This window comes from Phragmites australis, chromosome 4 (genome assembly GCF_958298935.1).
Source record: "Phragmites australis chromosome 4, lpPhrAust1.1, whole genome shotgun sequence".
NCBI lineage: Eukaryota > Viridiplantae > Streptophyta > Magnoliopsida > Poales > Poaceae > Phragmites > Phragmites australis.
In genome coordinates this window covers 8,115,967-8,140,977 of record NC_084924.1, presented here as the reverse complement: position 1 = coordinate 8,140,977, position 25,011 = coordinate 8,115,967, and the positions used below count along the sequence as shown (strand labels likewise).

General features: G+C 46.2%; 3 protein-coding genes across 3 annotated transcripts; 2 read left to right on the top strand and 1 right to left on the bottom strand.

Annotated features, from left to right (window-relative positions):
- The first annotated feature begins 561 nt into the window (after positions 1 to 561).
- On the top strand, positions 562 to 3,710 carry LOC133915539 (uncharacterized). The gene is made up of 2 exons (XM_062358738.1): positions 562 to 1,030; positions 1,921 to 3,710. The coding sequence occupies exon 2, from the start codon at positions 2,002 to 2,004 to the stop codon at positions 3,241 to 3,243; it is 1,242 nt and encodes a 413-aa protein (XP_062214722.1). The 5' UTR covers positions 562 to 1,030; positions 1,921 to 2,001; the 3' UTR covers positions 3,244 to 3,710.
- Positions 3,711 to 9,749: 6,039 nt separating this feature from the next.
- On the top strand, positions 9,750 to 10,418 carry LOC133914567 (secreted RxLR effector protein 161-like). Its single transcript, XM_062357652.1, has one exon. It carries the CDS (start codon positions 9,750 to 9,752, stop codon positions 10,416 to 10,418), a length of 669 nt encoding a protein of 222 aa, XP_062213636.1.
- Positions 10,419 to 11,883: 1,465 nt separating this feature from the next.
- On the bottom strand, positions 11,884 to 17,702 carry LOC133915538 (sulfite exporter TauE/SafE family protein 4-like). The gene is made up of 12 exons (XM_062358737.1): positions 17,262 to 17,702; positions 16,985 to 17,144; positions 16,670 to 16,870; positions 16,471 to 16,532; positions 16,314 to 16,368; positions 16,114 to 16,181; positions 15,795 to 15,881; positions 15,379 to 15,429; positions 14,804 to 15,043; positions 12,978 to 13,071; positions 12,735 to 12,875; positions 11,884 to 12,399 (listed from the first exon to the last, which is right to left on the bottom strand). Exons 1-12 carry the CDS (start codon positions 17,460 to 17,462, stop codon positions 12,323 to 12,325), a joined length of 1,437 nt encoding a protein of 478 aa, XP_062214721.1. The 5' UTR covers positions 17,463 to 17,702; the 3' UTR covers positions 11,884 to 12,322.
- Positions 17,703 to 25,011: the final 7,309 nt, after the last annotated feature.

Here is a 25,011-nt window from a genome sequence, read left to right as displayed (position 1 = left end):
TTATAATCCATCAAAAATAGGATGTTCCTCTACAAGAAATAAAGTTTATATTTTCTTTTATACTTGTTTTATCTTCTTCTAGTTTATCTCTATTGACTCCCTTACTTAGGTGCAAGTTTCTCGATTTTCATTACAATTTTTGTTTTTGTTTGAAAATTGAAAATTTCCACTTTGTTAAAGTTCTTCTTGTTGCTAGAGTGATAAGAATCACATATATGTTAATCTTAAACCATCCTTATCTTTTAGATCTATCAACTTAGAGAATTTCTTCATCTAATTCTTTTTTTTTTATCCAAGTTGCAAGAGTTTATAAACGATGATACTGAATTAGTTTCTCATGAAACCTAATGTTTAGATCCAACGATGTTTAAAAACCTAATGAAACGATGATACTGAATTCAGTGGAGCTGAGCCATGATCAGTGTAAATAGATGCATAGCTTTGCCAGTTGTAATAGTGTTTAAAAAACTACTAGGAAACAGAAACTACACTTGAGGTCAGTGGCAAACCGACCTGGCACCGCGAGTCCTCCAAAGTTCACTGCTCCCAGCCTCCAGCCACACAGTGCCGAAGACCCGACCCCCAAACACAAGGAGGTCAAGTTCTCAAAGGGGAAAAATAGTACGAAAAAAAGTCAGAAAAACACACGCACAGAGAAAGCTCACCATTTCCTCTTCTCTTCTCCCCTTTGGATTGTGGAGCTGCCTCCGTCCACATCGCATCATAAAATCCCCCTCTCTAGCAGGCTAGCACCTACCACCGCCATTCCAATCTCCAATTGCCTTGTGCACGATCCCCGAATCCACTATTGCATTTATTTCCCTTTCCATTTCAGAGAGGCAGTCTAGGGACCTGTATTTAGATCCGGTCTTGCCTTGCGGTTGTGGGGGAGCGGATTTAGGTGAACAAGCAACTTGATTTTTTACCAATCTTTGCTCTGCCCACCTTGTGGTGTTCGTCTTTTCAATCTCCTGTGCGTGGAAAGAGGAGGCCAAGCCGTAGCAAGAACTGTGGTTTCAAGCATCCAAAGGTGAGCTATTCCCAGCCTTGTTCCGTTCCAAAGCTCGAATCTTTTGGTGTACTGTGGCCTTGCCCTGCGGGTTCTTGAGCTCCTTCAAGCCCCTCTTAGGTTTCTTCGGATGAAACATCTGGTGTTTGTGCTGCTGAGGCTGTTTGATTTTGTGTGTGGTACTGTGGTGATTGTGGAGCTGGGATTTGAGTTGTGTGTGGTACTGTGGTGATTGTGGAGCTGGGATTTGAGGTTTCTTGCCTTGATTAGCAAAGAAATCCCAAGACTTCAAAGTTATTGTGGACTACTCTATTCCACAAACTGGAATCTTTTCTTTGATAATCGTGTGCTTGCAGCATCAATAAGGTGGTTTCGGTGTTAGTGCTGTCGTGTGATTGGAGTTCTCACCTGATTAAGCCTATTCCCGGTGTCAAATACGGTCTTTTCTTTGGTTTAGCTAATGCGATTGGAGGCTGTGTGTCTTTTCCGTCATGGAAACGATGGGTTTTACTTGTTTCTTAGGATGCATCGGCCTTGATTGAAGCTATTTACGGGGAATAGAAATGTAGCGCACGCATTTTTGTTCCGTTTTCTGTTATCCTAAGTGAACTATCCTAGTCACTTGTTGGTTCTCGGTACTCACCTACACAACTATGCATGGCTTGATTAGAGTCACCAATTATGAGATGTTGAAGCGCTGGAGGGTAGCTCAGATATCAAATGCATGATTAGTAGGATTTTGCACTTGCAACTTTTTTTTGGCCTTTTCTCCGATATGGCTTAGATAAGTGAGTTGAAAGCAAACGAGTATAGTACTATTTTGTTCATTCAAGTATTTCGTCTTCTCCCTTACCTTCCTTTGTCATTAATACCAAGAAGCTAGCTTATATGTTAGTAACGTCTTATTTCAGGAACCATCAAATGGAGGTATTGGGAGTGAAATAAGGATTTTACTATTTTAGAGGTTGTTGTTTTACCTCTGTAGCTTGACAATGTTGAGGCAGAGTTCTAGTAGAAATCACAGATCCAAAGGTATGAAGCTAAAGAAAGCTCTTCAGATAAGTGTCTTGGTTCTGGTTTCTGTTTGGTTGCTCTACCAAGTTAAGCATTCTTACGAGAAGAAGGCGTATAGCAAAGGTGAAGTGAATGATTTGCATAAGGATGATAAGAACCAGGGGGAGATAATCAGGTTAGGCAGGAAAGACCTGCCTACAAAGATGGAGGCTGATTCGTCTACATTGGATGAACGGGTTGAGGATGAAGAGAATGATGAAATGGAGCAAGAAATGAAGCATGATGAGAATGACGAAGATCCCATTGATGACCATGACCTGGACAAGGATGATGATCTTCCTGAGCCTGGTGAACATTCTTTTGACAAGGATGGAGATGATGTGGGTGTGTTTGAGGACGAAGAGCGGAAGGAACGGTCTCAGGAGGATCAAGAGAAGAGCTTCCATGGTGATAATGTATCTAGTGCTGTTACTCATGACCCTCCATCATCTGAGCGAGATGAGATGTCCCAGCATGCCCAAGAGAAGATCTTATATGTGGATGATGCTTCAACTTCAGTGTCTCATGAAGACCAGGAGGCTGGACAAAAGGAGGAGGAAGTGAGCAAGGCTAGGGAGAAGAGTTTCAGAGGCTATGATGTGTCAAGTTCTGTGGATCATGATGCCAAGGTGACAAAACCTCTCCCAGAGGAACAACTGAACAGCATGGATAGGATATTTGAAGGCACCACAAATTTGTCTAATGGAATTTCATTTCGAAGTCCTGGAGTAAATGGATCAAATGCTGCTAGGGAACATGTGGCTACTCAGACTAATGCATCTTCCCATCAAAATGCATACATACCCAGCGTGGACTCAGATATCAAGGTCCATCCAACTCCAGAAAATTTGACCAGCAACCATGAGCAAATTAATTCCACTTTGAAAGGTCAACCAGAGCATCAAGTAAATTCAACGGCAGTGCGGAACAACCAAGTACAGCTCTTGAGTGACCAGACATCATCTGTTGAGTTGCATTCTCCACCAAATGGCACTTTAGCTTTGGTTAGGGATGCCCAAAAGTCCACATCTGGAGCTGGAGATAGTGACAATAACACAGGCTCATCCTCCACCCTGGTAGACAGTAAGGTCGAGGGTGGAGATGCTCGCAAAGAAGATGTGGATGTATCCACAAAAATAATGAACAGAGCAATGAGCGAAAATGAAGTTCTCCTGGAATGATAAGGAATTCTCCCTTGCTAGCTTCTGGTGTAACCTGTAAGTTTGTAGGACTTCAAGTGACTTGTTTTCTTTAGCTTCTAGACCTGGAGCTGGAGATGGAGTGCAAGCAGGCTATCTGCCTATCTCTACTGCCCCCCTTTTTGTATTAGTCTGATAGAGATCTGCTTTGTATTGCCTAGTACATCATGACCAGGGGTTAGTGATGAACAAGAAGCATGCATCCACAAAGAAATATACCGGTTCCACAGCTCTGAAGCTTTGTTGCTGGAATCATATGCCAAATATTAATGAAATGTCTATCTCGGCCACGGTTGTGTGTGTGAATCTGTAGTTGCGAAAATTGTGATGTTTGCAAAGTTGTAGCCTGCTGATTAACTCTTTTTATGTTTAAAGCCTATGTGTTGGGAGTTAAACTGGTAACATGTGGTGCTTCAGGCACCATAATTTCACACTGTGTTCCCTATCTATTTTACATATTTTCCACTGACAGCCAATGGCATGTACTGTATAACGCGGTGCTGGCAACGTTGGCATGCCATCTGAGTTCTCCATTGATGGTGTGCTGCCGGTGCCGTCCAATGTAGGAGTAACTAGCTGCGTTCAGGCCTTCCTGGTTCCGAAGACAGCACTTCAAACCTTTTTCTTCTTCTTTTCTCTCTCTCCTTCAGAATGAAAAATCTGTTTCTTTTCTCTGATTCTTTTCTCTGAGGAAGTGAGCTTGACCCAAAGCTATACGAACATGGAGCAAGTATTTCCCATGCAGTAGTTGTGTTCGCTGATCTTTATCATGTGGTCCTGTCCTTCCCTAGGTTATCAATTCATCACTGTGAAGTCAGGGCTGTTTGGTTTACATCTCACTGTGCCAAGCCAAATTTTGTCCATACCAAAACCAGGCTAGTGCCAAACCATGGACAAAAAGAGTGGTCTTTGGATGGTGGCCAAACCAATTTACAGGCTTGGCCAAAACATGGGCAAAGAATGATGTTTGGATTATAGACATGCCAAAGTTACATAGCCAATATAGGTCTTCTTTTGTAGAATAAATTGTAAGTAATTCAAATGTTCAAACGTATCTTAAAAAAGACAACCGGTTTAGAAAATATGGCCATTTGAAACTTGTTAACTCAAAAAACAAAACATTTATAGCAACAATGGGATAGTGACTCTGTTAGCCCGCTACTGGCCACGGAAGCTCACGATCTGCACTCGTACGCTCTCAACTCGCGATCACTCGTAATGAAGAAGGATTGGAAGCACACGGAAGATTGCGCATACGAGTGAAGACCGTGAGCTCCCGTGGCCGGTAGCGGGCTAACAATTGGTATCCAGAGCTCTTGTTCAGAGTCCTGGCCATGTTGAATCCGCACGGTGGAGCATCGCGGAAGCCTCCACAGTGGGACCGAATCCTCTCTCCATCACCTATAACATGCTAACCTTGGCCCAGGACAACGGCAACCGGGAGCTGGTGGCGCATAGGACAGTGAAGGAGATCGACGGATCGGCGACATACCCGATGCTGACTCAAACCAACTACGGTGACTGACTACGACGACTAGTCTCTAATGATGAAGGTAATGCTGTAGGCACGCGGTTTGTGGGACACAGTCAGTCGACACAGGCGACGCCAAGTTCCAACAGGATCGCAAGGCACTCGAGGCGATCCTGCATGTTGTGCCAGCCGAGATGTTGGCCACGCTCGCTGTGAAGCGCACCACCAAGGAAGCCTGGGACACAGTGAAGACCCTATGAGTCGGGGTTGATCGCGTGCGTAAGTCCAAGGCGTAGCAACTCCGCAAGGAGTCCAAGGCCATTGTGTTCTGGGACAGTGAGGTAGTTGAGGATTTCGCCATGCGCCTGACTGGCCTCGTCAACCACCTGAGCACCCTCAGTGACCCCATCGACGAGAAAAAGGTCGTAGAGAAGCTACTGCGGGTGGTGCCGCCAATGTTCAGCTAGATTGCTATGTCCATTGAGACGTTGCTCGATCTAGAAGAACTGGTTGTGGAGGAGGTCACCAGGCGGCTAGAAGATCGCCTCGATTATGCTCCCGCCAAGGACACTAGCGGAAAGCTGTTGCTCACGGAGGAGGAGTGGCTCGCAAGGCTAAAGCTGAGCCAAGATGGCGAAGGCTCATTCGGCGGGCAGAAGGGCAAGCTGGGAGAGAAGCGGTGTGGCAAGAAGGCAGACGACAAAGAAGGCGCGTGCGAATAGACGCGGGACAAGTGCTGCAACTGCGGTAAGCTTGGGCACTTGGCTAAAGATTGCAGGCAGCCGAAGCGCGTTGATAAGGCGCACATCACCAAGGAGGATGACAACAATCCTGTGTTCCTCATGCTGCAATCCTGCACCATTACCGAGCCTACGCTGATCGCTGGCCACACTGTCTCCCTCGACGAGCCGCACGTCAAGGTCTTGCTCGGGAACGTCGAGGACCATCTCGACGGGGCATGGAACCTGGACTCAGGCGACATCAACCACATGATGGGGCGTCACAACATCTTCACCAAGATGGACACGAGCATCACCGGCAACATGAAGTTTGGTGATGGTTCTGTGGTCAACGTCCTCAGCTGTGGCACCGTCGTCTTCACGGGTCGCAGCAGCGAGCATCGAGCATTGACTGGTATGTACTACATACCGCAGCTATGCAACGACATCATCAGTTTGGGTCAACTCGATGAGGATAGGTGCCAGATCCTCATCGACAATGACATCTTGAGCATTCGTGATCGACAATGACGCCTCCTCGCCAAGGTCAAGCACGGTGCCAACATGTTGTACGTGGTGTGGCTTAACCTAGCGCAACCAGAATCTAAAGTGTGGTAGAAAGAACTACGTGTGCCTAGCGACGCGCCACGATGACAAGGCATGGCGCTGGCATGCGCGGTTGCAGCAAAAATCACCCTATTAGGCCATGATTATGATTTTGGTGATTAATGATAACATAGTAAATGAGACTAACATGTTTGTTAAGAATATATGTTAGTAGGTCTTATGGATGCAATACATGAAGAAGCCACCATAGCCGAGACAAAGTTGGACTGAATTGGAGAAGTCCTAAGAAGATTTGCCTCACCGGATGGTTCGGTGCTCTGGGTGTTTGAACTCATCGGAGTATATTTGTCAAATGAGAGAGAGGTCTGAAGACCTCACCGGAAGGTCATGGTTTTTAAGAAGAGTGCTCACCGGAGCAATTATTCTAGAGAAGGTGATGTGCTGAAGAATGAAGGTTAAGCCTCACCAGATAGTCCAGTGATCAGTGGGAGTTGCACTGGAGCATTTTCAGAGAAAAGAAGAGAAGACTCAACTCACCGGATGATCCGGTGCTGAGAAGGATGAATACACCAGAGCATTATTACCAAAGAAGGATGCAACTATTGAAGATTGAAAGTTCAACCCATCAAATGGTCTAGTGTGGATGGAATGAACAAACATTGCAAAGAAGTAGAACGAAGTTCAAGACATTGGAAGGTCCAATGATGAAGGTTGTGTAACACCAGAGCATTATTTCCGGCGAGGGTTGCATTGACTCGATTGGCTAAAGTCAACTCACCCGATAGTCCAGTGATGAAGTGATGTGCACCGGATGCATACACCGGAGCAATTTACACAGAGAAGAAGGAAAGACTCGGATGGCTCAGGATAACTCACCGGATAGTCCGATGATAGAGATGAAGTATACACGAGTGTTCGGTGTTCACAGAGGCTTGAGTGGGGTTCCAACAGCTAGTTTGTGAGAGTGTACTCACCGGATGATCCGGTATTAGTACTACTATTCTCACCAGATCATCCGGTGTTAACAGCTTTTCAAAGCTATTGGGTTAACGGCTATTACGCGGGTTTGAGGCTATAAATACCACTCCACTCAGTTATTTGAAGGTTTGGCGTGTTGCTGGAGTCCAGAGAAATTCATGTACACCTGAGAAGATATCCAAGCCACCAAAGTGCTTAAAGTGATTATCCAAGACGATTAAGCTCAATATTAGAGAGTGTTTAGTGCTTATAGGACTAAGAGAGTGTTGCTAGTTGATTGCTGCCTAGAGAGTGGATTAAAGAGTGATCCAACCTTGTACCAAATGGTACGTTAGCATATTAGAGTCTTGGTGACTCACCGGCGAGCTTGTTGACCCTCTGATTTGGTGTGGAGCAGCGGCAAGGCGATTATGCGGGGACGCAGAGACCCTTGCCTTGGTGACTCAAGCTCCAAAGTGATTACAGTGGCAAGGAACTGGAAGAGAGGCTCGTGGTAAGACCTTACCTTGGTGGCTTGGTGGCTCATCCGGGTGGAGGCCTTATCTTTGTGACTTGGTGGCTCAAGAGCCGTGACTAGGTGTCGACCAGGAGCATATTCTTTGTGGAGCTCCATCGCGAACTAGGGGTGGCATTCATGCCATCGATACTATGGGAAAAAAAATCCTTGTGTCGAGTTTGCTCTCTCTACCTTATTTACGTTTTCGTATTTACATTCTTGCAATTTACCTTCTTAGATAAGTTGCAAGTGCTTTGATCGGTAGAGTAGACATACTAGATAAACTTAGAGCATATTTAGATAGAAATTGATATAGGTTTATCTTATATTATTTTTGGAGCTGAAATAGTTCTAAGTGTCCTAATTCACCCCCCTCTTAGGACGTCACCGATCCCTTCAGCAGTTCGAGCACCTCAATTTTGAGGTGCTGCGCAAGTTGGGAAAGGACGACCTGGTTCGTGGGCTCCCACAGATTGACCACGTCGACCAACTCTGCGACGGATGCCTCGTTGGCAAGCAACAGCGCGCTTCCTTCCCTGGCACGGTGAACTACTGGACTTCAGGGATGATTGATCTCGTTAATGGAGATCTTTGCGGCCCTATTTCTTGTACAACCCATGGCGGTCGAACTCACTTTCTCCTGCTCATTGATGATCACAATAGGCATATGTGGATATGGCTATCTGCTATAAAGAATGAGGCAGCGGACGCCATCAAGCTATTCAAGGGTGAGGTGGAGATGGAGACCGGGCACAAGCTACGTGCTCTCCGCACTGAACAAGGTGGGGAATTCACCTCCGTTGAGTTTACGCAGTACTGCGCGGACCATGGCGTGAATAGGGCACCTCACGACGCCATACTTGCCGTAACAGAACGATATTGTGGAGCAGCGCAACTAGATGTCGATCGCTATGGCGCGCAGCATGATGAAGTCCAAGGACATGCCAGGTGAATTTTGGGGCGAGGTAGTGACCACTACCGTCTTCATCCTCAATCGTTCTCTGACAAAGAGTGTACGAGCATGATGTTGTACCAGGCGTGGTATGGTGTGGCACCGGCCATGCACTTCCTCTGCACCTTTGGTTGCGTCGCGCACATGAAGAGCGTGAAGCCCCACCTGAAAAAGCTCAAAGACAGGAGCAAGGCAATGGTGTTTGTAGGGTATGAACCCGGTGCCAAAGCTTATCGCTACTACAACTTCGATGGTGACCGCGTCCACATCACTCACGACGTCGTGTTCGACAAAGCGGCCAAGTGGGACTGGAACACAAGCAGCGACCAAGGTATGATCGAGTCAGGTGAATCATTCTTTGTCGAGTACTAGGTCTATGACATACCACAATACACTGACGGCACCAGAGGCGGAACCGACGCGGGAACTGCGCGCATGCCGTCGCTAGCAGAGTGCTTGGCAACGCGTGTATCCACATCAAGGCCGCAGACGACAGCGCGCGAACCTACGCTATTGGCCAATGGTGTGAGGGTGGAGTTCGTCTCCCCTACTGCCGAGGTTGTGGCGCAGCTCGGCAACGAGGACATCGAGGAATGAATTCCTCATTTCCGGTTGGTGGAGAATGTGAACATCGGCGGTGCCGTGCCAGTCGACATGGATGAGCTCCACGTTTGCTAAGGCCGAGTAGCATGCCTGCTAGCATAGGGTGATAATGGAGGAGATGAAGGTGGTGGAAGACAATCACACATGGCGTCTCGTCGACCTACCCATCAGCCACCGTCCGATTGGCCTAAAGTGAGTTTACAAGGTGAAGAAGGACACGCACGGTGCTGTCGTGAGGTACACGGCTCGCCTCGTTGCCAAAGGCTACGCCCAGCAACATGGGGTGGATTTCGATGAGGTTTTCACGCTTGTGGCTCATCTCGAGTCCGTCCGCATGCTCATCGCCATGGCTGCGCACGAGGGATGGAGTGTCCATCACATGGATGTGAAATCTGTGTTCCTGAATGGGAGCTCGAGGAGACGATGTTCGTGAGCCAACCACCGGGTTTCGTTGTCAAGGGACACGAGGACAAGGTGCTCCGACTGGACAAGGCTCTGTACGGCCTTTGCCAAGCACTACGTGCATGTAATGCCAAGCTCGACAGCTTCCTGTTGTCATTCGGCTTCCAACAGAGTGAGGTGGAACACGTCATGTACACACGTAGCGAAAAGCCCTCAAGACTGCTGGTTGGAGTCTATGTTGATGATCTCATCATCACTGGCTCCGTTCCCGGTGAGATAGAGAGGTTCAAGTAGGATATGATGCGTGAGTTCAAGATGAGTGATCTCAGTTTGCTTAGCTTCTATCTGGGCATCGGGGTCAGGCAAAGCCCGAAAGGGATCACGCTGAGTCAAGCTACGCATGCGGAGAAGATTCTCAGCAAGGTCGGGATGGAGGGGTGCAACCCGACTTGCATTCCCATGGAGTCACACTGCATGTTGAGCCAGGTGAGCTCGGCACCTTTGACCGATGCCACCACCTCCCGCAGCATCATCAGCAGTCTCTGCTACCTCGTTCACACCTGTCTCGACATCTCCTTCTCGGCGGGGTACTTGAGCCGGTTCATGGAGAGCCTGACCACTGAACATCTCACCGCGGTGAAGAAGATATTGCGTTACATCGTAGGAACGCTGCACTTTGGGTGCTGCTACTCAAGGAAGACGAAGGAAGCTCGACTGATCGGTTACTTCGACAGTGACCTCGTCGGCGACGTGGACACACGCAAGAGCAAGAGCAGGGTTTTCTTCTTCCTTGGGAGCAGTCCCATAAGCTGGCAGTCGTTGAATCAGAAGGTGGTTGCTCTCTCTTCTTGCGAAGCTGAGTACATCGCAGGAGCTATGGCGGCTTGCCAGGGCATTTGGCTTGGGCGACTTCTTGGTGAACTGAAGAACGCAGAGTCCGAGCCGTTCGTCCTCAAGATCGACAATTAGTCAACCATCGCCCTCAGCAAAAATTTGGTGTTCCACTAGCGCAACAACATATTAATCTCAGGTATCACTACAATCACAAGTGCGTGGACAACGGGCAAGTTGAGGTTGAATCAATCAGCACGATCGAGGAGCTCACTGATATTCTGACAAAGCCTTTGGGTCGAGTCAAATTCGAGGAGCTGCACAGTAGGATAGGCTTGATTTCAATAGATGCACAAGTTTAGGGGGGTAAAATGTTAGTTAAACTCAGGCATAGGATAATTTTTCAGCGCCCAATCACATGCATGAGCTCGTGATTAGATGTGCGAGTGCGGATAGGAATAAGGACTGAGGCGTGCTTGTTCACATCGATCCGAGTCACTAGCCACGTTCTGCGTCGTGGGATGGCGCGTCACATTCGGTTCGTGGCGAGATAGACCCTGGGCTAGCTGTTAGTTTGTTTTTCCTAAAATCCTGCATTCAATCAAGAAAACGCTGCGACGCTTTGTGGCACAAAATCTTCCATGTGCTTCCAATCCTTCTCCATTACGAGTGATCGCGAGTTGAGAGCGTATGAGCATATCGTGAGCTCCTGTGGCCGGTAGCGGGCTAACAGACACAACAGTAAATGAGGGATGGCTGCCAAGCCAAAATCCAGACCAGCACCTTTAAAAAAATAAAATCCAAGCCACCATTTTATGCGCATATTGCCCAAGAGCCCGTGTTTACCGTAAAGGCTTCTAACCAAATAAAAACCTAATTTTTTTGGCATTACCAAAATTTGATTTGGCCACCTAAAAACGCCAACCAAACAACCTCTAACGCTAGAGGGTAGGGATCTAATTCCTCTTACTTAAGAGGAGTGAAGTCAGAGAGAAACAATAGAACATGAGGAGAGGTACAGCATCCTGATGTCAGACACAGTAACAAAACTATTGCTCACAAGGGTACTGTAGAGATTTCACTATGTCAACGAACTGTAGCAGTACTGCCGCGCTAAATTTAATACATCCATTCACAATCGAAGGACTCATGGTAAAATGAATCAAACTGCTCACAGTGAAATAAAATCACCTAATTTCACTCCACCATAAGTCAGACATCTCCATCCGGGGGGCACGGGCCTTCCCAAAGCTATACATTGGAAACTGCTCCTGGGTTGGTTCGCCATTGTCGATACTACTACCGTACCACTGAGACGACCCTACGTTGCCTCGACTGAAATACTACACAGATGAAGAACGACAATAAAAAAGGTGGCCGTGTAGGCTTTCGAGTCAACGACAACAAGGTGTGTGCCGCCTGAATTATCTACACAGCCCTCTGCTCACTGGAGGCCTACACTGCCTGACCTGCAGAAGTACCTGATCAAATCTTCACCAGTTTGACTTGAATGCGCAGTTGACCACCAATTTGACTTGACCATGGTTGTACCATGAGAACAATTATCACCAGCCTACAAATGGCTGTGAGTTTCCAAATAGGATGATCACCCAACGATCCAAACAGTTCATATTGCAATCACAAATGTACTCAGCCATACTGACAAACAATCGGCTGATATTTACAACGTACCACACGACAAATGTTTGCAGGCGGCTTAGCCTGGAGCTAGAGCATGAATGAATGCCATAGCTGCAACTCTCCCTGGTACTTGCTGGTTAGCCAGGAGCTAACACATGCATGACAAAACCTAGCACGCCCTCTCACAAGACCAATGCATACATTTTGCATGTTAACCAGGAGCTAACACGCGCATGACACGAGATCAATTCACGACGACCCTTTTGCCGGACAAAATGCGTGCAGGTTAGCGAGGAGCTAACGCCAGCACGCACTTAGCGACTTTTATTATTCTAGATTTGGCAAATTAGATATTGGCCTGGATTCTCCCGGAGGTATCAATAATCTGATCGTTTCTCGAGTTACTCGCATAAGTCGAGGAACCCCATGTATTCGTGGTTGTTGATCATTGAAATACTCTTCTTGGTTCCAACAACGCCTGAAATTCAAGGAAACAACACTTCTTAGGAATAATATGAAAAATGAAAGCTTGACTTTTCAAACGTAGGTACAGAAACTTCAGCCAGAGCATGTTCCTTGCAGCAAAACCAGAACAATAATATCCTAGCACCCAACACAATATGTACAAATGTTTTTTTTTGGGAAAACCGATACATGTTACCTAGTGTCACACTATGTTGAAATGTTTTTTTTCCTCCAGAAAATCGTTACATGTTACCTAGTGTCTTTTGGCTTTATTTCAATTGCACTAGTATGAAATTAGTATGTGTTAACGCAATGAAACAACTCAACGAGGTTGTCAATAGTCCATACCCATTGTAAGAGCACTGGCAAAAATGACAGAGGAGAGGATAAAGACAATAAGCGATGCTCTCTTGAGCACGTGCACGAGCTTCCTAACCAAACACTGGCCCCAGAATCCAGCCAATATGGAAACACAGATCAGGTAGGCAGCTGCAGAAAGAGGAAACGGTGCACATTGTTAGTATAGAACAGTAATACAATAGGATAATGTTTTAAGAAATTCTAAACAGAGCTTGACAGCAATGGATTTACCATAAGGGATAGGGAATCTGTGCAGAAAGTAGAACTCTGCCACAGAGAGGGACGAGGAGAACATCATCACAAATGTTGCTGTTGCACTTGCAACCTGCCAGACAATACCATACTTTGTTCTTAGCATTATATACCAATGCCAAGGAAACAAATGTATGAATGTGAAATCACATAAAGTGGTGAAACCACAGCTCTTTTAAAATTACACAGTTGTCATCAAAGTTATTTCTACTACACATCAGAGTGCAAATAAGCACATGGTTGTGCACAGTACACTACAGTAGATTAAATCATCGATAAAATCAGTTCGGCTTTCTTAAGCTTGGACCAACTCTGGCTCTCTCAGTAAATGCTCAGTTTGCATAAGATTCTAGTTTCAAGAAAGGAAAATTCGTTTGTAAAACTTGGACCGCCCAATGAAAAAACAATAATGATGACGGATAAGAAATTCAAAATTCTAGAGATAATTGTACATCACCTTTTACCCTATTTGGCAATTTGACTATCCAGTTGACTATACAGCTACGTTGGAAACAAAACTGGATACCAATACAAAAAATGGCATTCACGCATTTCCTCCATCATCAAAGCACTGCATGTAGCCATGTAGGCAGCTAAACAATAAAGATCACATGGGGTTCGTACCAAGTCCCAGCTACCTGTCCCCGAGCAAATAGCAAACACTATCTGCTTTCTTTATGAATGACAAGACTTGTCTCGTGGCAAATTACAGGGGTGCAGTGTGGATTGTGGACCACGTCAATGAGTTAGGTTATTTCAACATTAATGCCAGGGCATTTTGCCTTCCCAAAACTGCACTTGGAAAGCTTTCTGGATGAGATATCAAGGGCAACAGTGAAAGACCCTTTGTAATATATCAGAAACAATCTTTTTAGCCTGCGGGAATAGTGAGTTGATCGTAAATACTGCAATATTCTAGATGATTCTAAGCCCATGTTCATTAAAAAAACTCATCCAACTTAGGAGAAACTATATGTCATAGATGGCATTGTAAATAAGAAGAATAGACATCTAAATTTGAGTCAAAAATTAACCTAGGTGGTGGAGGTGTACACCCACACCTCCCATCAACTCAGCTAGGCTTAGGTCCTCTCTAACACGTTCATCAAATTAACAGATTTGATGATGCACGGCATTAACAATTTTAGTTTATATATTGCAAGTGCGATTTTGATCCACTGCCCTGCCACTTGACTCAGCCTCAAATGCATTGCAGTGGTCCACATAGGACCCGTTTGGATAGGTTGTGGCTACGGAGCTTCTGACTAGCTGAGGAAGCGAATGTGATTGTTGAATTTTGGTTGTTGATTTTTATAATAAACTTTTAGCTTCTCAGCACACTCAGAAACCAGAAAAACTAGTTAGAACCCGTTCTCAACTTTTAATTCATTTCAGCCACATGCGTTTCCTTAGCCAGCCAAAAGTAAAAAAACTGGAGACCGAAACCAACCGTTTAGATAGTTTCAGACTTTTCCCAGGAAAAAGCTGAAAAAACCCTATCCAAACAGAGGATAATAGGATGATGAGACACATGCAGCGGCAGTACTGCATACTTAAAGAAATGAATGTATCCCTCTACGGTGTTATTATTGCGCCCTTGTTGGTGATAAAAGGTGCGCTCATGTTACAAATTTTGTGCCTATGGGAAGGCTAGAGTAGAGACATCTCTCGTGTGTTCCATTCACAATAAGACAACATCCCAAATATGTTTTATGGATTTACGCCAACATAATTCAGCTTGATACCATTTGAAAAGGAGCTACAGGAAATGAAAATTTGACATAAAATTGAAGCAATTAAAATACCTGGGGTATGCACCCAAGTTCAAGAAGAAGTGGGCCGAGGATGAACCCGCCTCCCGATCCAAGAAGACCACCAACGGTCCCGCCGAGCAGACCACAGAAGGCGCAGAAGATGAGCTGTGCTGGTGACCACTCAACAGAGGCCTCGCACACACATTCCCAGTTCCCATTCATACGTCGAGCACGGCTCTCCCTGCATAGCTTCACGGCCTCCCACAGGAATACACTCACTGCAACCGGGACCTAAATAATTTAGCACGACGTTAGAAAGTATGAATTTGGAAGGGATTGAACATTGTCTGATTTGTACGATGTGTAACAGAATTTATACCCAGCTTTCAATGCGCATCGGAAAGGTTTATTTGGTGGAGAGTTGAAAGATGCTCAAAAAGTGGCTGATGGATGGGCCAAACATCTATTATGCCTAACGTAGCTTATGTTCTGAAGATATATTACGTCCATGGGAAAGATATTTGCTCAAATTACAACATAACAAGACGAGTTTACTATGACAACTTGAAAGACAGGGCCCGGCAGATACAAGTGTCGATTTAGACGAAGTAGTGCGACAACATCACCTGCAGAACGTTGATCACCCAGTAGAAAGTGCTGCATGATTTCGAATTATTCTGCAAGCAACAAAAACTTACTGCAGTTAGTGACAACTTCCGCCTAAAAAGGAGGCCAAGAAAGGACAATCTGCAAAGGAAGATTTTTTTTATAGTAATAAACTTTTCAGAAGAGCAGAAACCTTGCTGGCCATGCGATAGTAATAAAAACTGACAAATGGTCTTATATGTACAGGTGCCCAAAAATAACTGAGCTGTGGTCTGTGGACAGTCAGCATAGATAAATTATCTCATTGTGCATTATATTTGTGGGAGAAAGGGGTCACAATTGATTTATATTTTTGAGGCCTTAATCATTGTTAAGTTGGTTGAATGCTTTGAAATAGGCCCGGATTAAAATTACAATAGATGTGAAAGAAGGGAACCTTGAGAACTTGCAGCACCAAGAAAGATGACCAGACAGACAGTAGCAGTAGGATATTCTTCCACCTCAAATTGAACAGAAAAGTCTCCTGGAATTAAAAAAGGGAGAAAAAAATCAGCGATTAGATCACATAGGCATATACCGACTTCCTCCCAATCATGTATGCATATACCGAAGAATTGTTGAATGAATTTAAATAACATTCTCCAACCAATCATAACATGGCCTCAAAGGTGGATCTAGAAGCCCATTTCATATTATATGATGGGTGTAGATGCTTAGGAAATCACGAAACGCAACTGAAAGGTACTCGTGGTTACCAGGGCAGACTTCTCCTCTGGCTGAGGTTGAGGCAGGAGGGGCTCCTCATAACTCGGGTCAATAACCACTGCACCAGTTCAAATTAGATCACCACATGTTAAATTATAAAATGAGTATTAGCTCAACGTACAAGTAACTGACACCAATAGCTATCAACAAAGCATTTCTAAATATCTTGCAAAGCCGTACAATTTCCTACCATCACTTGTGGCACAGGAAGCCTTGGATTGCTCTTCTCGCTCGCGTGTCTCCATCTGCAATCATTCACAACAGGGGGGATACAACTTAGTAGAAAAGAGAGAATGTCAGTACACAGTAATTCAACAGAAAACAGTGTGAATGCGACAAGAACCAACCAGAATCCTCGACTCCTCTCTCCACATGAGAATTCCCTTGTAGAACGACCTCGACGAAGTGCCTGCAACGAATCAATCACACCAAACACGCCTCCACATCAATGATGACACACAAAGTAGTAGGAGTACCGAACAATAGTGTACGGCTTGGTTGTGACTAGATAAATTTGGCAGCATGCTAAAGGCAAGCACTGATTACCTATGAAGAGGATTATGATGAGGACGGTGATGAGCCAGTAGGGGAAGATGATGCTAAGCTCGACGCCCATGGTGATGCCGAGCATGAGCATGGGCTGGAAGAGCAGCGCGAGTTTGTAGTCAATGACGGGCGCTTCCTTGTTCGGGTGCGACACCTGGAGGTTGTACCACACCGACGACGCCGACGCCCCCATGATCATACCTGCGCCCAAACCGAACAAGCGAGCAGGCACGCGCGTGTCAGCGAGCAAATCAGCAGATGCATGCATCGGCACCAGGCGGCGTTGGTGGGGGTGAGTAGCAGCGGGTTGCTTACATTTGGAGAGTGCAGCGGCTGACTTGGTGTCGAAGCCGACTACGAGGTTGAGCATGGGCACGAAGATCCCGCCGCCGCCGACGCCGCCGACGGTGCCGAACGCGGAGCCGAGGAACCCGACGACAGTGGCCACCACCACCCGCCAGTTGAACGCGAGGTCCTAATTAAGAAAAAATCCATCCCGATCCGCGAGGTCAGCACAGCGCCAGGCAGGAAGAGCGAGCACACGAACACCAAGCGCGGGGGTGAGCAGGTGGCACAAGAGCAAACAGCTTACGGGCCAGACGCGCGTCGAGCGCGAGGACAAGCGGAGCTCGCCATCGTTATGTGCGGCGGCGGGCGGGTCCGCGGCGGAGAGGACGAAGCAGGCGAGGACGGTTGCGCAGGCGGCCCCCGCGGCGACGTAGGCGAGGAACGCCCGCGTGCTGCTCCTGTTGAGGTGGCCGTACAATGAGCCCGTGTTCCCCTCCATCACCATGCAGGACGCGACGGCAGCAGTACTGCGCTACACCGCCACGAGCGGACGAAATGCGGAGAGGAGAGGAGAGGAGAGGGGAGGGGAGGAAGAAGACGGAGAGAAGAATGGCGTGCGCCCGCCTCCGCCTCGCGCTTTTTATAGGCGGCGGCCCGGCCATGAGGAGGGCAGACGAGCGGGCGAGGCGGGTGCGGATGAGATCGATCGCGGCCTGTGGGTGGGGCAGTGGGGGTGGGTGGAGGTTGAGGGCGAGCGAGCGAGACGAGGACAGGAGAGAGGAGAGGAGCTTACCAACTCGCATTTCACTCGCCTGCCTTCGCGAGTCGTGACGGACCGGAACCACGGCCCTGTGCGTTTGGACTCGTCTGGCTTACTGGCCCCCGGTGCCGTTCCATGGAGTAACACCTGCCTGCCTGCCTAGCTGCAGTCAATCAACCGGTCAATTCCTGGGGGCGTGGCGTCCGCTATGAATGATTTATTTTCTCGCAGTGATTTTCGCATGTGTAAATGTGTAATTGCCGTGATCTCCATGCATTGCATGATTGCATGGCCCAGCGCTGTCGCTTTCCCTCTCTGAAGTCTGGGCTCGCCGTCTGAATAGACGAGGCCGTGGCGCGTGGCCGACTGAAACTTGGCAGGCGCTAGCTCACACGCATTCTTACCTGGAAGTAAGTTTTATAAAATACTATCCTAGGAAAAGATCCTTTCTCTTATAATATTATGTATCTATTTTCTTTTTTTTCTTAAGTTTAGTCATTGAATCATAAGATAAATGATATAGATGAAGTCTCACAAGGATCCTTCTGGACAAGGTCCTATAGAATTTGTTTACTCCTGCGTGTCTGTGGCTCCTTTGCATCTTCTGGCGTGCTTTAGGAAATAGGTGATCCGATGTTTCTTCCTACAAGTGTACAAATCGACAGACGCCATTAAGATCGGACTGTGTTGATCCTGTCGAGGGCACTGGTCAATTATCAAGGCTAGATTTGTCTGGGACTAGATTAAGGTATGTGGATACTAAGTCCGACTCGATCGCGGAAGGATAAGTCCCTTGCTACAGTAGACATAGGCCAGAAAAGGCATTTTTGATCTTCGACGTCGATCTTGCCAGAACTCTTGCCTCCGGCTGCCTCCCAGGCATCGGAGGTGTGGGGATTTCAGCAGATTAGCGTCGGGCGCAACTTGTAGAGTTTGTAGTAGTAGGTTTAGGGGTAGATCTTGTTAATTTAGGGTGTTTGTTCCCCTTCGGTGTTGCTATTGATGGATTCTTTTGCTCCCTCTGGCGTCTCTCCGGTGACTACGCCTCTTGCGGTGTCCTTCTTCGGTGAGATGTGCAGGTAAGGTTTCAACTTCTAGTGGCATCGGTTTGGTGTCTGTGCGGGCTTTTGTTATGTGATGTCAGGGTCTGGTTGGTGTTGGCGATGTTCCACCGATGTTGGTTCCTCCAGGTCGTCCATGGTGCGGTCGTCGGCCTCATTGACCTCTCCTACTGTCGAGGGTAAATCACTGACAATGATTCTGAGGTATGCTGGACAGTGGACGCGTGGACGGTGTTTGAGGAAACGGGTGTGTGTGTTCGGTTAACTAGGGGACATAAGGAGTTGTACATGTTCGGACCTCTCGGAGGATAATAGTCCTACATTCTGTGTGTGTTATGAAGGATCTCAGTTGATTACATATGATGTTCTGGCTAATTCCCAGACCCTTCCTCATGCTCCCTTTAGGAACGAGATCCTCGTCTCTTTATATAGTAGGGAGGAGGAGAACTTACATGTGGATCCAAATAGAAGACCTCTGCTCATCCTAATATCTAGTCCAAACCATCATTACGGAGGACCAGACGTGCCCACTTGCTCTGAGTGCACCATGCATCTTGTTGCCGTGCGCCGCCATGCTGGCCTGCAAAGTTCCACCCTGCGGCATTTAATGCTACGAAACGGGACAAGGTCCTTTTGCGCCGATCCGATCCACTTGTCTGGTCAGGCTGCTGATGGCGTCCCATCCGCAGTGCGCCACCATGCCGGCCTGCAAAGTTCTATCCCGCAACATTTAATGCTACGGGATGAGACAATGCCTTTCTGCGCCGACCCCGTCCACTTGCCTGGTCGGGCTGCTGACAACGTCTCATCCGCCGTGTGCCATCGTGACAGCCTGCAAAGTTCTACCCCGCAACATTTAATGCTACGGGACGGGACAATGCCCAACTACGCCATCTATGACTTCGTCCTTTGGTGCTCTCGCCTAGGGAAGAAAACACTCGAGTGGATTTTAGCAACTGCGCTTTAGACAGGTTGCGTCAAATCTGGCCCTACGACTAGTGGGGTTGGTTGCGGGTGTAAGCGATGGTATAGGGAGACTGGTCGTGCTGGCATTAGACTGGTCGCTGTGGTCGCACCCTGGTCGTATGATTGACCAAACCTCGGGGAGTATGCTCCTCTAGTTGTTAGGTCCCCTGCAGAGTCCGTTAGCTAGGGTACCCCTTTACTTAATATACTGACAGTAGCCCCCAAGCCTCCCCATGACCGTGGTTTGACCTAGTTGTGCCACTTGGGTCCTGGGTAAACGTAGTCCGCCCAAGGAGTGGTCGTTCGATGTCGTCAGTTCCCAAAGCTTGACTCCGAATTTCGTGTCATATGGGGAGGCTTAAGTGTCCAAATAGAGAAAAACAAGGGGGACGAGAGGAGAGACAATGATTGCCGCTAAACTTGAAGGACTCTTGGCTCCATCAGTGTGCCCCTCGGGTTTTGAGTGTTTTGAATGCCACGTCGGTTAGGGTGCCGTTGTGGGTTTTTAAAAGACGAGTGTTTGATGGCCTTTTAATCCACCCTTTGCCTTCCCACCTCCCTTCAGGTCTTCCAGTGCCTAGAGCCCATTTATCTCTATCCTTTCTCGCACTCCGCTTCATAGTGTAGGCAGACCCTCAGGCTATGGCATACTCCATTCCTTCATCGTCGGAGGGGTCGATGATCTTGGATGACTCGGCGGAGGTGACCCTCTGCCTCTATATCTGCCTTCTGAGGCATTTTCGGAGGCGGCTTTCATTGCAGATGCGCTTGTGAGGTTGGGGCCGATGCTTGCAAGATTGGAGCCAGCGACCATCAAGCTTACTCTCTTCCAAAGAAGTCCGTGCTTGCAGGACTGGAGCCGGCGACCATCAAGCTTCTGCTCTTCCAAAGAAGGTCATCTTCTGCTGGCCCTTCTTTCTCTCCTGGTCGGATGGATCCCTTGACCGAGGTCATCGATATTTCCGATGGCGAGGAGTGGATCGATTGGGACCTTTTGGAGAAGGAGATCAATGAAAAGGAATATTTGGAGATGAAGAGGAAGAGAGGTCTTCAGGGCGTGTTGGGTCGGTCATCAGCTCCAGCAGGGCCTTTGCCTCGGCCTCCCTCCCTGGCCCTTATGCAGGTCGTCGCCCGATCCCTGGAGCAATGAGCTACCATTCCAGGGAGGAGTATAAGAGGTTTCTTGACTTGTTCAGATGTAGGTAGAGATGAGAGTCCGGTGGACTCTTTCTATCAACTTCGTGTTAGTTACTTGAGCCAAAGAGGATAGGGCAGGCATGTACCAGGATAGTTGGTCCGATCGGATGTAACTAGTCAGCTTGTAACCCTTCCTTTTTATGAATGGAAAATATTAAGGTTTTATGATGCCCGTCTTTGTCCCATCCCGCTTGCTAGTCAGGTTCTTGGGGCGTAGAACGGATCATAGCTCGATAAGCCCGTCGGTGGCGACCAGCGCTCGGCCTGAGTGAGGGTGTGTGGCCTTGTGTTTGTTGCTTCCGGCCGTTCGTACCCCTGTTATCATGCGGGATGGGGCTTTGTACCGTTCTGGGGTGCCATGTTGTTTGGCGGATCCCGTAATGGCTGTTAATTGTGGTCGCATGTTGTGGTCGGAGAATTAACCTGTCGGGAGCCCGTTACTAGTCGGGGAGTCCTGCAAAATAGGGAGTCTATTTTTTTAATCTTAGAACTTACAGGTCGTATTCCACGCTCGTCCGGAAGGCCCTGCAAAAATAGAGAAACAGACCCATTTTCAAACACATAGAACTTGCGCAACAGGGTGATGTTCCAGGAGTTGTGTAGTTCCCAGCCGTTCTACATGGCTAACCTGACTGCACCAGGCCGAGTTACATCGACCATCTTGTAGGGCTCTTCCCAGTTGGGGGAGAGCTTGTTCTGACCTACCTTATTCTAAATTTGCCTAAGGACGAGGTCACCTATAACCAGTGTTCGCTCTCGTACCTTCCGGTCATGGTAGCGTCTGAGGCTCTACTAATCTTGGGCGGCTCAAATTAGAGCACGACCACGAAACTCTTTGATCAAGTTTATGTCATCCTCTCATCACGCCACCTGGTCGTCGTCCGAGTAGTTGCTGACTCGAGGCGACTGGAGGGCGATATCTAAGGGGAGCATGGCCTCCACGCCAAAGACCAAGAAGAAAGGGGTCTCGGTCGTAGCCCGGCTGAGGGTCGTCCACAGTGACCAGAGTACTGTGGGGAGTTCATCCGCCCAACACCTTGAATAGCTTTTAAGCCGATCAAAGACCCGGGTTTTGATCCCTTGTACTATCATCCCGTTCACCCTTTTGACCTGTCTGTTGCTTTGGATGTGAGCCACAGACGCGTAGCAAACCTTGGTCCCGATTTCAAATTTGGTGCTCAGGAAATCGATTGGTGGTGGTGCTGTGTTGGTGGAGGTGCTGTGTTGGAGGTGAGATGCTTTGTGTTGCAGGTGATATGCTCTGTGATGATCAAATGGAACACTGAGGTTGGGCTAGATGCCTAAGTGCAATAGGTGTTAAATCTGTTTATTCTCTGTTGTTGGATCGACACAGATTGCCCTAATAGTAGTGGTGCATTCCATTGTTCAGTCCATGTGCTTATTGTTGGTAGTCTGTACATTGCCAGTTAGGCTTGATTCTTAGACTAGGAGCTGTTGTATTTGTTGATTCAATTAATCTTGTTTTGATTGAATTTTGGAAGAGCAGGAAAACCTTTGGTACTGCTCTGATATTTTGCTACTCGGTTAGTGTTTGTTTCTCAAAGAGTAATCCTCTCCCTATCAGCTTTTATGTCCAACAGTATTGTTCAGGAAGAAAGCTCAATTTCGAAGAACAATTTTTTTTTTCAATTTTACATCTAGTTGTGATCTTAGCTTCTAGCCTAGCTTGTGATGTGTCAAATGGACAATTAGTGAGCAGGATATCATAGTCCTGGGGCCAATTGTTATATTTATCTGAGAGCAATTTTATTCAATCATTCATATGCTGTTCAGTTCATTATCTTGCTTGATGGGAGGTGATTTTGCTTCTGTACTTATGGCACTTACGCGTATGTTCATGTTCAATGTATATGAACTACTTTGTTTCTTGATTTTTATAATCGGGTGATCCTCAAGCATATTTTGCAGTCGTAAATGATGAAAGAAGATAACTATTTACCATACATATGACTGCAAAGCTCGACTAGGATGGTTATTACACATGCACCTTGCATGTCTTTAAAACTGACGGTTTTTTCCCTCTCCAATGCCACAAACAATCATCGGGCAACTCCTATGGATTCTACATTGTGCGTCACATGCTGCTATTCACGGCAGCAGAGGATATGAAATCCCCAGATGTAAGGTAATTGTATAGTCTTTTCATAGCTACTTTTATTCATTACAAATATTCAATGATAAAATAATTTTGCTCACGCTAATTGCATACTTTTTCTATAACTACTTTCATTCAACAGGAATTCAGCTTACCGGACGGCAACATCGAGGAGTCTGCACTCTCTAACATTCAAGCACGGATCGCCTCGTTCTTAATGACCAAAGTCATCTCTTCGAAAGGTGAGTTCTATTGTAATTTGTGATTGCACTTTCGACTTATGTAATTTGTAACTATCTTGATGTGGACTTGCGTCGTTGTACGTATCGAGAACTTTTGATTATGTGATTTGTGGTTGCATATCTCATGACTGGGTTCCTACAATGTGGGTGTATATCTTGAAATGAATGGTGATTATGATATGAATGTATCTGTATGTGTCTTATTTGTAGGAGAAGACAACTGCTAAATTTTGAAATTGCTTTAGCATGCAGCCAGAAAATAAGTAAATCCCTTCGGGGGATGAGAATATTAGTGACGGGTGGTAAATTCACCCATCACTGATGATCGAATCCCAATGACAGGTAGCTTTCCAACCCGTCTCTGAAACTCAGTCATTAGAGACGGGTTGGAAAGGTACCCGTCACTGATGACTCATAACATCCCATCGTTGATGACTCGGTCATTAGTGACGGGTTGTAGCTACCCGTCAGTGGTTCCAGAAATACACCCGTTACTAATGACATGATCACCAGTGATGGGTTGTTGTTAGCACCCGTCACTAATGACAGAGTCTCAAAGATAGGTTAAAAATCTACCCATCACTAATAACTCAGTAACTAGTGACAGGTGGTAACAATCCGTCACTGATGACTCGGACAGTAGTGACGGTTTGTGGTTAACACCCGTTACCAATGATTGAGTCCCAGATACTAATTGGAAAGCTACCCATCACTAGAGATTAATAATTAGTGATGGGTGGTATATACACCCGTCACTAATGACGGTCGTAGTGATGGGTAATAGGCCTGCTCAAGCTATAGGAGACGTATTTTAGTGACGGGTCTCAATTATGACCCATCACTGGTGATTGTCATTTACCCGTCACTAATGTTTTATCATTAATAATGCAATAAGAGTGACAGATGCGGTAACCATCACTAATATGCTGTTTTAGCGTATTGCTTTTCACCTAGGTTATACAGAGTAACAGTTAAACCCTAGAAATTACTTAAATCTACCCCACTATCATATTGTTGAACATACACTTCACCATAATATACACTAAAAACCACTCTTACTTACATCTTGATGCCAAATCATATTATTGTCTATTAAATCCTTAACATTCTAAACTTTATTGCTACTAATATTGTTAAAATAATTCATAAATCGACATTTAATTATTCTAAAATCATATTGTTGTCTGTTAATTCCTGGACATCCTAACATTTAATTATTCATACACCATGCTTATATTCCAAATATTATTGCTAATATTTTTTAACAATTTATATCTAAATCACGCTACACTTCTACCAACATCATGCTGACATTCCAAGAATTATTGCTAATATTTTTTAGAAAATTATTCCTAAATCATGCAACACTTCACCTGCACCACACTTCAATTCAAATATTTGTTGGTACTATAATTGCTAAAATTTATCACGTTCATTCGAAACTAACGCACAAATGTCTAAAATATTTCATAAATCACGCTACATATTTAACTACAACTATACTAATTTCTAAAATTTCTAAACTACTCTCAATTTTATAAATTTTTCTAAACTAATTTCTTAAATTTCTAATATACTCTAAATTTCTAGACTATTTCTAACTAGTTTCTAAAATTTCTGCAAATATAAATAACAAAAAAATTTACCTCTCGTTCCTTCTTTTTTATTCCTCCTCCTCCTTCTCTCCTCCTACTCTAGCTACTTCCTTCCCC